The sequence below is a fragment of the Megascapheus bottae genome, chromosome 16, assembly GCF_031878675.1.
Source record: "Megascapheus bottae isolate mThoBot1 chromosome 16, mThoBot2.hap1, whole genome shotgun sequence".
Classification (NCBI taxonomy): domain Eukaryota; kingdom Metazoa; phylum Chordata; class Mammalia; order Rodentia; family Geomyidae; genus Megascapheus; species Megascapheus bottae.
The window spans coordinates 56,445,678-56,458,112 of record NC_143524.1 but is presented as its reverse complement, the minus strand read 5'-3'; the positions used below and the strand labels follow the sequence as shown (position 1 = coordinate 56,458,112).

At 36.3% G+C, this 12,435-nt stretch overlaps 1 protein-coding gene across 1 annotated transcript in view; it reads right to left on the bottom strand.

The window, feature by feature from the left end:
- Tyr (tyrosinase) overlaps window positions 1–12,435 on the bottom strand; it is an 81,251-nt gene that overhangs the window by 51,891 nt on the left and 16,925 nt on the right. The window contains exon 3 of the mRNA XM_090349136.1: window positions 913–1,060. Within this exon, the coding sequence (XP_090205262.1) occupies window positions 913–1,060 (148 nt within the window). The remainder of the gene's footprint in view (window positions 1–912; window positions 1,061–12,435) is intronic.

Below are 12,435 nucleotides of genomic sequence, written 5' to 3'. Positions count from 1 at the left end.
TGGAAAACCTGTAGCTAATGGCTCTTCTGAAAAAGATTGGGAATCTGTCAGTCAGACCCAATGAAATGTGCTACCAAGATCTGGCTGACTCTGGATCTTCTTCTGAAACTGTACCATTGTTTGCCTTTTCATCCTTTCTTGTTCTATTTTACCTACCTGTTTCTTACTGATTTCTCTTTAATAAAACATTTCATTTCTAACAAGTACGCCGTGTGCCAGTAGCACACACCTGCAATCCTAGCACTTGGGAGGCTGAAATTGGAGGATTACAGCTCAAATCCATGCCATGCAGAAAAATCCAAGAGACTTTTTATCTCCAATTAACCAACAAAAAGCCAGATAGGGCTGGACTCGGTGGCTCACGCCTATAATTCTAGCTACTTAGGAGACTGAGATCTGAGGATCAAAGGTTCAAATGTAGCCTGGGCACAAAAGAACCTGAGACTCTTATCTCCAATTAATCTGTAAAAAATAGGAAGTGGGTCTTGGTTCGAAGATAGGGAAGTAGCCTTGAGCTGAAGAGCTCAAGGACAGCAATCAGGCCCAGGAGTATGATGGTAGCCTTGAGCAGAAGAGCTCAGGGACAGCGCCTAGGCCAAATTCAAGCCTCATGACCCACAAAAATAAATCCAAATATGGAGGCATAGCTGAAATGGTAGTGTAAGGCTTGAGTGAAAAAGCTAAGAAAGAACGTGAGGCCCTGAATTTGAGTGCAGTCAGTACTGGAACACAAACACACATATTTACTCATATACACAACATCCAAATCCTTAGCTTAGTGTTTTTCTTAAATGAAAATCCCCATAATTAATTAGTTTTTATGTGAAAACTAAAGTTGAATTTCACAGACATCCAATGTACAATGTATATAAATCCAATAAGCGTACAATTTATAAAGAAACATCAACCAACCTGTCAACAAATGCATGGTGTAGGAGAAAGATAGGATCGTTGGCTGACCCCTGTACTTTAGACATCGTTCCATTCATGTATATGTGCAAGGCATTGTGCATGCTGCTTTGAGAGGCATCTGCTATCCCAGTCAGTGGACTAGCAAATCCTGTGGGTAAAATGAAAACAGGCAAAGATTACCTAAATGTGAACATCTAAATGATACTTTCATTTGATTTACAAGTACAAAGAAGTCTAATTCCAAATGAAATCCATCATACAACAGGAAAAGAAGATTACCTAAATAGTTGGAAATCTAAGTGATAGCATCATTTGATTTATAAGTACAAAGGTAAGTCTAATTCCAAATAAAATTCTTAGGAAAATGAATATGATACTGAGATTCTTTACATTCTGAATAGCAATGAGTATTCAATACATCTTTGTAGAACTTATTAGTATTAGCATGTGTACAATGTGTGGGTCAACCAGAAGGAAAGGGCTTAGCCAATTCTTGTTTCATTCTTTTTTTTCCATATATTTTTATTGTCTTTAATACAAGGGTTACATTATATTCGACAGATAGAAGGTGCATTAATTTCCATACATTGATACCCTTTCCCATGTCTTGGTCCCCATTTCCCTCCCCCCCACCCTCATCCCTCATCTTGTTTTCCCCCCTTCCCTATCCAATTTCAAATAACCAAATACAAATATATCCACTATATCAGATAACAAAGTGAGATACTGTAACAATATGAGATAACCAATGGAAAGCAAAAGACATGAGAGATAACATAGTACATTAAGACAACAATCACTCTTTATATGGCTTTTGTTTTTATATCCTGGAAGACCTTTGGCATCATACTATCTGGCCTTATGTATCTAGGTTTTGCTCTATTGCAAATCTCTGCTAGGAGAGCCCAAGGTTTCTACTGATTATGACAGATGAGGGAAACCATTGAGCTTATGTTCCTTTGAATTTGGCTTACTTCACTTAATATGATTTTTTCTGTCTGTCCATTTCCTAACAAATAGGGCAATGTCATTCTTTCATTCTTTTTAAACATTCAAAGGTACAAGCTTTCTGCACTATTCACAATAGACAAGCAACGGAAACAACCCAGAGGCTTTACTGCAGATGAATGGATACAAAAAATGTGATATATATAGATATAGATATATATAATGGAATTTTACATAGCTAATAGACAAGATAAAATAATGGCATTCATTGGGAAATGAATGAAATTAGAGCGAATCATGTTGAGTGAGATAAGCCAAGACCAAAGGAACAAGAGGTGCATGGTCTCCTTAATATGTGGATATTAGATTCAAACAGTACAAGAGCAATGACTTAATATTCAGGTACTCAAGATTATGAACATGGTCCTGAAGATAAGAACATAACTACATAGGCATAAAAATATATGATGGGATAAATACTTTATAGACATAATGTTGTATTATATAGACATAATATTGTATTATATGTATCTATGACATACAAACCCTCAGCTTAATTTTAATCATGTTCTAAAATCTATGTGCCAGTGATTGTACATAGAAAAATCCTTTCTTGAATACTTGTTTGTTAGGTATGACATTTGAAATATGATGTAAAAATCAATGTTAATGAAATCTTTAAAAAAATCTAAAAAATATTAGATAAGAATCATCATTCACTCACTCTCTTTATTGCATTTAAAAGCAGTTCTTTGCAGTGCGCCAGAAACCCACCGAAATGATAGGTCAGTTCAAACAGCAAAGGTGTCAGTGGTTGCCCCAGCCATCAGTCAACCATGCTGAATTCCATTGGCCACCTGTATATGGCCAGCCCAACCACATGGCTGGGGCCTATAAAAGTAGCCTGTAAGATCAGGCGGGGTCGCTCTCTCTCACATCTTAGAGGCGGCCTTGACCGGTCAGTATGATTCTCGATGCTAGGTGCGGAATAAAACTCTGTTTAACTTAACTTCCAAATTCTGCTTTTGTGTCAGACTCGTTCCTTTGATCACGTACCCTAACAGATAACATATTAAAGATTGATTATGAAAATGTGGATAAATTGTTTTCTGTTTTACCTCTTCATACAGTTCAGGTCTTTGCTAGTAAAACTTCCTTTAAAAGACAGAACATTATTATACCGATATCAATTGCTTCTTTTTACATCTCTTCTGGAAAAGTAATTTAAGTCTAAGCATTGAATAATAAGTGATCATATTCATGGAATTCTTTCAATACCTTTCATGAACATGGTATCACATACATATAAGTACTCCTGACAGGAATGTATTGCCATTCTCCAATTTGACATTTGATAAAAAAAGAGTAAGCTTAAAATCAAATTATTGTTTGGGGGAATCAATAGACTAAACATATCTCTAATGATTTCCAAAAGCATGTGCTTCTTTCTGTGAGCCAAAGTTGAGGAATGTCTGGTCTAACTCAGAAACTTCTTTGTACTATGCTGAAATGTTCTGTGGACTTCTCATTTCCAAAATCCATTTAATTATAAAGAAGGGTAAATTGTTACTGTCTCATCCTTGTCCCAAGATTCCCTATGGGCAGAACATCTAACAAGCCATTAGGGACCTTGTTACTAGTCACAGAAGCCAACATGGCTCAAAGGTGTTTGCAAAGGGCAAGGACAAGATCCAAAACTACCTCATGCCATGCACTGATGTCATGTGGTGCATTCCTATGGGAAATTTATAGACACAGTTTCAGATGAGTGAAAAGAGGAAATTTCAATTTGTTGATCCATCTCCTTTTCTCTTTAACACTTCTCTGGGGAGTTTTTGTCTATTTGTTTGCTTTTAATACTGCTGCCTAACTCTGGTACCTGGAGATTTGCATTTAATTGGTCTAGAATGGAACTCAGGCACTAAAAGTTTAAAACACCCTAAGTAATTCTAATGTGTAATCAGGGCTGATATTCACTGAATGTGGCTAAATTGCTCTCTAGTCTCTAAACCTGAATACATGTTTCAAGAGCTTTGCTTCTGAATTGTACTATTTCCTGCACATGAAGTCTTTCTCTCTTTTATTTTGACAATTTGCAAACTTTTTTGACTTTTAAATCTCACAACACAAACTTCGACTGAAATGTGTTTTCTTAGTAATAACTGCCATAATGTGCTCCCTTGAATGGGAGTTTAAAATCAGAGCAACTCCCATATGGTAGGCACTTACTAGGGATTCTCATATATGTTACCTTATTTAATTACCTATCATTTCCTCCAAGAAACTGAATTATAGATGGTGATGCTTATGATTGCTGTCAAATTCTGAAGTATGAAAAGGTTCATGTTCAGAAGAGAACACATTTAATTTGATTTAAAAATCCATATGTAGGGGCCGGAAGTTTGGCCTGGTGGTAGAGTGCTTGCCTAGCATGCACGAAGACCTGGTTCGATTCCTCGGCACCACATACATAGGAAAAAAAAAAAAAGCCAGAAGTTGTGCTGAAGCTCAAGTGGTAACTCTAGCCTTGAGAAAGTCCAAGGACAGTGCTCAGGCCCAGGACTGGCAAAAAAAAAATCCATATGTATAGATTCATATATATGTATATCTATGTTCATATATGTTTGGGACTTAAAACTCAGAGCCTCAATTCTTGCTTGTTTTTGTTTTGTTTGAATTCAGGGCTGGTGCTCTACAAGTGAGCCACACCTGCACTTTCATTTTCTTGCTGGTTAAGCTGATTAATTAGAAAATGATTTTGTCAGCCTGAGAAGCTGTCCAGGCTGGCTTCAAACTCCAATCCTCAGATCTAGTGTTTTGAGATGTAGATTTAGGCCATTGGTACCTGAGTTAAAATCCAATATTGTAAGCTGTTTCAACATTCCATTATGATCTAGTGATTACAATGCAGAAAAGGAACTAAAACGAAGCTAGAAAGATACACATTTCTACATCTGAAGACAGAAAAGTAAACTTCAGACTTTTGACTTATATTCCTCCTAATGAACTCCCCTAATGAGCAATTTAATTGAGGAATAATGAAGTACAGTTTTGAAAATCACCTAATTATTTTAGGAGGTTGCCTTTAATGGCTGAGTCTGTTAAAAGGCTCATAATTTAAACTGCTTCTAGCAGAAATCTAACATTATCAATAATATATATATATATTGGCTCTAAACAAGTCTCCAAGTAAATATAATGAAAAGGGTTAAGTTTCAACTAATTTCTAGCTTTTTCAAATAAGTTACTAAGCTTTCTAACTATAGCCATAATTAATTGACATTTTTAATTATGAGAAAATGCTTTCACTTTTGAAAAGACGTTTTGAAAAGTCATTTAATGGTGGAGAACTACACCATAGAGCAAAGGTACTGGTGGGTGGGTATTTCTTCCGATGTAATTATTGTGTAATTGTAAAGCCATAAATGTACCACAATTCTGTGCTTTACAAGCATGGTCCAAAGCCAGTAGTATTTGTAAACTGACTATAAATTGACACTCTCTGGACCTCACACAGGATCACTGAATCATAAAGTGAATTGATCACACCAATATAAAGAAGTCCTCCAGAGATTCTAATCTAGCTTCTACTTTCAGAACAATGCATCCAGTTCTTGCTTGCACCAAGACAATGGTGAAGAGATCATAATTAATACCCTCTTCTTTTTTTGCCAGTCCTGGGGCTTGAGCTCAGGGGCTGGGCATTGTGCTTGGGCTTTCTCAAGGCTAGAGCTCTACCGCTTTGTGCATGTAGTACTGAGGAATCGAACCCAGGGCTTTGTACCTTCTTAGACAAGCACTCTACCCCTAGGCCATGATCCTGGCCCTAATACCCATTTTATAAACTGAAAGGAGGAACTTTTAGTTTTAGTTTCTGTTTTTTTTTTTTTTGAAAACTGGGAGCATCCAATTCCACAATTTGATAAGATACCGAGGTATGATTTTTTTTTTTTTTGCCAGTTTTGGGCTTGGGCTCAGGACCTGAGCACTGTCCTTGGACTTTCTCAAGGCTAGAGCTCTATCACTTGAGCCTCAGCACCATTTCCGACTTTTTTTCTATGTATGTGGTACCGAGGAATCGAACCCGGGTATTCGTGCATGCTAGGCAAGCACTCTACCACTAGGCCAAACTCCCGGCCCCAGGTATGATTTTTTTTTATGTGCATGTTATTATGTAATGTGTCAGGCACTTTCAGTATTTTTCCTAGATCATGCTAGCCTTTAACCATATGCACAATGTGATCTAGTATTGTACAAAACTCATGGTACATCAATTCATTTAAAGTTGTGTCTAAAGCTTATTGAAAGGCAAACTTTTATAATAAGCTTCTATACACAAATTTTTTCATATATTTTTATTGTAATTAATAGAAGGGTTACATTATATTCACCAGATAGAAGGTGATACCCTTCTCATGTCTTGGTCCCCATTTCCCTCCCCCCACCCTTACCCTTCATCTTGTTTCTCCCCCTTATCTACCTATTTCAAATAACCAAATAAACATATATACAATATATCAGATAACAAGGTAAAATACTGTAACAATATGAGATAATCAAGGGACAGCAAAAGAGATGAGAGATAACATAGCACATTAAGGACAATAATCACTCGTTATATGGTTTTTGTTTCTATATTCTGGAGGTCTTTTCATTTAGCATCATACTATATGGCCTTATGTATCTAGGTTTTGCTCTATTATGCACGAATATTTTAAGACCATAAAATTATCTATTTACTAAAACTTTTGTGAACCAAGTGTTATTCAAGCTACATTAGACATCTGTTCTTCAGTTCAGATGGAAATGATAGTACCTAGTCCATTTGGTATATTTTATAGCTAAATTTCAATTTGGATAGGACATGAACAGCAATTTTTTTTGTGAGTCTTGGGTCTTAAACTCTGGTCCTGGGCTTTGTCCCTGGGAGCTTTAGCTCAAGGCTATGACCCTACCCCTTGAGCTACCATGCTACTTCTGGTTTTCTAGTGGTTATTTGGAGATAAGTCTCATGGACTTTTGTGCACAAGGCTGGCTTTGATCCTCAGATCTCAGTCTCCTGAGTAGCTAGGATTACAGGCATAAGCCACCGTACCCAGCTGAACACCAATTTTTTTAATGTAAACTCAAGCTAATCAACCATTATAGACCTAGTTTGAGAAGACTATTTTTGTTTTTAGTTCTGGAAGTACTCTTTTAGAAAGGCAGCAACTGTGTTTCTTCAATTGGAACTGTTCATGCTTGATTGAAGTTTCTGCTGCTGCCACCTTGAATTCTTAATTGAACACATGTATTCTATATTTTCATTTGAGCTGCTCTTCTCTACAAATCTTATATCTGGCCTAGTGCTGGTCTTGGGAAATCCCACAGTTTCTTGAAAACAGCTGTACAGCAGGGTAAACTCAGCTGTAGCAACCTCATTGGATGCCTCACAGTGATCCGTCTAGATAGAATCAATCCCAAATGTTATCTTGCAAATGAAGATTACAAAATCTACATGAGTTATATTAAAGTCAATGTGTCTATTAATTAGCAATGCCAAAATTTAATCTTATTCTAAGTCCAGGGATTTCGCCTACTACCATTCTGATTTTCTTATATCTCATATGGATAAACTCATATAAAGGGATTATTGCTCTAAGCGTATAATGAGCAGGTACATATGTCATGGATTAAAATTTAGCATCAAATAAAGTTAATTCAAGGAAGGATAACTGATAAAACTTCTACTTATATCCAGTGTGAGTCATTAAGATTGAATTCACTTTAGAAGTTGGAATTTTTCATGTTTTTAATTTTAGTGTTTCATAGTCTTATCCTCAAATGCTAATTATACATGCTAATAGCATTCCTGTTTTTCTTACGTTTTGTCCTCCTTTTCCTTCTCTTCTTCCTCCTTATCTTTATCTTTCTCTTCCTCCTTCTCTTCTGTACTGGGGCTAGAAATAACTTGCAGCCTTACACTTGTTAAGCAGAATCTCTACCACTTAGGCCACTGGCTAGTACCCAAAGCATGCTATCATTATATCTTCTACTCCTATGTGGTAGGAGCTAGGCTGTTTTCTGCATGCTTTTATGGAAATTACTCCACTACACCACAAAGTGCCATTTAACAAACTTTCAGTTAGTGATAAAATTAAGACTTAAAAAAAATGGTTTACACTCGGCTCTTGTGATTCAAAACTAAAATTCTAGTTACCCAGGGAGCTGAGATATGAGGATCTTTGCTCAAAGCCAGATAGGACAGATAAATCCTTATATCCAAGTAACTCCAGAAAAATACTGGAAGTGGAAATGTGGCTCAAGTAGTATAGAGTACTAACCTTGAGCCAAACACTAAACAGGAGTGTGTGGTTGAGTTCAAATCTCAGTAATGACATACACATGAGTGGTTTAGCTGGTAAGTGATGGAATGAATACTTGTGCCAGTTATTAGCCAAACCTAATATCTGACTTTTATGATTCCATTAAATTCTCTCATTGATTAGTTGTATTGCAAGTTAAAATCATTGCTAAATGTTTGGTTCCAATTATATTCTTCTCAATTCTTTTCATGACCACTGAGAGAAGAGGCCGAGACTAGATTTTTTTCCAATGTGATCTGCCAGGGTAGAACAGCCTATGAAGGTATTCCCACAGCAGAAGAGTCCTTTTCAGCTAAAATAGCTTGAATATGGAAGAGCAGATGGCAGACTTGTCTAGATCAATCAGATTGCTGTCATAGGACAGAGAAGGCTGGAATTTCTAGCATGAGAACTGGATGCCCACCTCCTTATGGCCACTCTGTCATATTTAAATTCCTTTCCTAAACTTCAAGGGTTGATGGAAATTTATAATTCAAACTCAACTGCTACTCTTAAAAGTCATCCTAAGTAGAAAGCACTTTCAATTTGCTATTCTTTACTCCTTGAATATAAATGTGAGTTCAAATGTTTTTTCATATATTTTTATTGTAATTAATAGAAGGGTTACATTATATTCACCAGATAGAAGGTGCACAAACATTGATACCCTTTCTCATGTCTTGGTCCCCATTTCCCTCCCCCAACCACCACCCCTCATCTTGTTTTCCCCCCTTCCCTATCCTATCTCAAATAACCAAATATAAATGTTTTTGTGAAAACATTTCTTTTCCATTTGAAGTCTCAAGTACTAGTTTAGTCCATTGATTAGAATTTGGATTATAAAGGTAGGAAATTACAAACTGACTTAATGTTACTTAATGATTTTTTTGACCATTATAGAAAGTGGACTCTCCTAAGTAATTTACAAGTAATAACTTGTGGTTTTTTTGGTAGTACTAGGGTTTGAACTTGGGGCTTATGCCTTTCAGCTTGCTTGCTTCATTTTCAGTCTATCATCTGATGCTTCCAGTTGCTTTTTATTGGTTATTTTGGAATACAGCCTGAAGAATTTTTCAGCCCAGGTTGTCCTCAAATACTAATCCTCCAGGTAACTAGTATGATCTTTACAACACAGGAATTGGGTAATGTGACTATCTTCACTTTGTAAAGAAGAGCTAGGCTAATGTTAACAAAAGTCTTGTAGAACTATCAGGATTGAAAGGTAGATAATCTATCAAAAATAATTTGCCTAGGGCTGGGAGTTTGGTACAGTGGTAGAGTGCTTGCCTAGCATGCACAAAAACCTGGGTTCAATTCCTAAGTACCACATACACAGAAAAAAAAGCCAGAAGTGGTGCTGCTCTAGCCTTGAGAAAGCTCAGACCCTGAGCTCAAGCCCAGAACTGGCAAAAGAATTGCCTGTTCCCTCTGTATTGATATCTCAATAATTACAGTGTCTGTGTCTCAGTTCCCTCGTCTGAAGATGTACATAGAAATAAATAAAGTAAGGGGTTGGAAAGGAGTTGTAGTAATTGACATAAAAATATTTGGGAACTGAAAAGTTAGGATTATATTGATGTTAGTAGCTGTTATTAGTTATAGAGTTCTCTAGGGTTTTGTTTGGCTACTTTACAAGGATATTAGAAAGATTTTGTGAAGTTTCCCCTTCTTTGTGTTTTATCAGAATTTGTTCTTAAGGGTTCAGAGCCCCAAATATGATTTCATCCAATGACAGACATTTGGCTATGTCTCTTATTTTAATAACACATATACTTCCCAATTTTAAATCATTTTTTGAACTGTAGTTATTCATGATCTATTTCTTTTAATTTTTATATATTTTGTGGCACTGGAGTTTGAGCTCTGGGCCTTTGGCTTGCCAAGCACTCTTCTGTGTCAGCTACATCACCAGTTCCTTTTGTTGGATTTTTGCCAGTCCTGGGGCTTGAACTCCTGGCCTTGGCACTGTGCTTGGGTTTTCTCAAAACTAGTGCTCTACCACTTGAATCACAGCACCACTTCCTGCTTTTTATTCTGTGTTTGTGGTACCAAGAATTTGAATACAGGGCTTTATGTGTGCTAGGCAAGCACTCTACCACTAGGCAACACTCCTGGCCCCACCAGTTCATTTTTGATTGTGTCTTTTTTTTTCCCACAAATAGGCTCTCCCTTTTCCTAAGCTTGTGTACACTGTGATCTTCCTATGGGTGTTTCCTATGGGTGGATAACCCCATGCCTAGCTTTTTACTTATTGAGATTGGAAAATCACAGTCAATTTTGCCGGTTGGTCTTGTATGTTGATCCTCCCAATCAGTTAGGATAATAGGCAGTTAGTATCACACTTGGCTATGAATTTGACTCTAAATTCTAAGAGAATAAGGTATGGGTCATATTTACTAGTTATTCCTGATGCATTCTAAAGTGTCTGTACATTCTACATGCTTGGTAAATGTTAATAGGCACATACATATGAATTGTTTGAATTGTTTATGTCCTTTTCTTTTCTTTCTTTTCTTTCTTTTTTTTTCTTCCTTTTTTTTTTTTTTTTTTTTGGTTGGTCACGGAACTTGAACTCTGCGCCTGAGTGCTATCCCTTAGCTCTTCAGCTTAAGGCTAATAATGCTCAGCCTCTTGAGCCACTTCCAGTGTTCTAGTGGTTAAATGGAGATATGAATCTCATGAATTTAGTGTCTGAGCTGGCTTTGAACCAACTGAAATCCTCAGATCTCAGCTTCTTGAGTAGCTAGGATTACAGGTGTGAGCCACGGTGCCTGCTTATTTATGTCCCTTTCTAAAGCAGATCATCTCAGTTGCTAATGTAATTTTAAATGAGTAAATATATTATGGAACATTCTTATAGCATTTCTAAGGTTTATTATTGAGTAAGAAAATAGACCAAGGTTCTGAATCTGGCCCTTGAATTTTATGTTATAGGCCATTCTCTTATCAGTATCCTGGTGGGATAGTTATTTAGGAAGGAACAAATTTGTATGAAAAATAATTTTAGAATTGTGCAGCATGTTAGGGCAAAGTAGACAGATGATTCTTCATTCACACGAAGCAGATTACTTAATAAAATCAAACATTCACCCATAAAACACGCAGTCAATTTGGGGGTGACTTTTTGGATAAAAAGTATATATTGAGTAGGGCAAATAGAATTTCTTAGCTTTTCTCCTATTTGGTGAAAAGTGAGATAACATGGTAAGACAATATTTGAAGAATGCAATGGTGAGCAAGAAAAAGAACTTTGAACAGCTAAAATGATGTTTCCATGCATTTCAGACTAGAACAAAGGCCCTAGCAAGTTCAGGGTCCTAAGAAAGAAGAATCTGCAAAGAAAATGACAAAGCTTTCACCATTCAAGGTGTTTGTGAGCCTGTTTGCTCTAATTCTATGCACAGTGAAGTCTGTAATGAAATGTGATTCTGTGAGTGAATTGTGGGCAGTGAAATGAAGTCAGAATGTGAGAATGTAGGTGGGGACATTTTAAATATATATATATATACATACATGTATATACATATACATTATATATACATTTATATACATATACATATATACACATATATTTACATCATATACATATACATATATACATGTGTGTGCATGTTCCTCCTGTGCAATTCTCCATATACTACATTTTACTGTCTTCCAGGAAAATACCAAATTGATAATCAGGGCACTGAGGAATAGTTGTGTCTCCTCACTTTATTTGAAATTTTGTAGACACAACTCTCTGATAAGAGTAGTTGATTTTTGTGTGTTTCATTAAACACTAGGGAAGAACTTTGAGCAGAGACTGGTCATTTTTCTTCCAATACTATTTCTCTTTTCTCCCCACTGATAATAAATCTTCTGCTAGATATCATTAGATGAAGATAACATTTTTCAGTGTCCTAAAAGACGTGACTGAGTTTATTTGGCCATTGAACAGAACAGAAATGATAAGAGACTCTATCTATCTATCTATCTATCTATCTATCTATCTATCTATCTATCTACCTATTATCTATCTATCTATCATTTATCTTCTCATCTATCTATCCATGGTGATATAAAGGCTAAGAACTCAAGGCCTGGGAATTGTCCTTTAAATTTTATGCCCAAAGCTGGTGCTCTACTACTTGAGCCACAATTTCATTTCTAATTTTCATTATTTGGAGATCAGAGTTCCATGGACTTTTCTTCTTGGGCTGATATTAAACTGATTCCTCAGATCTTAACCTCT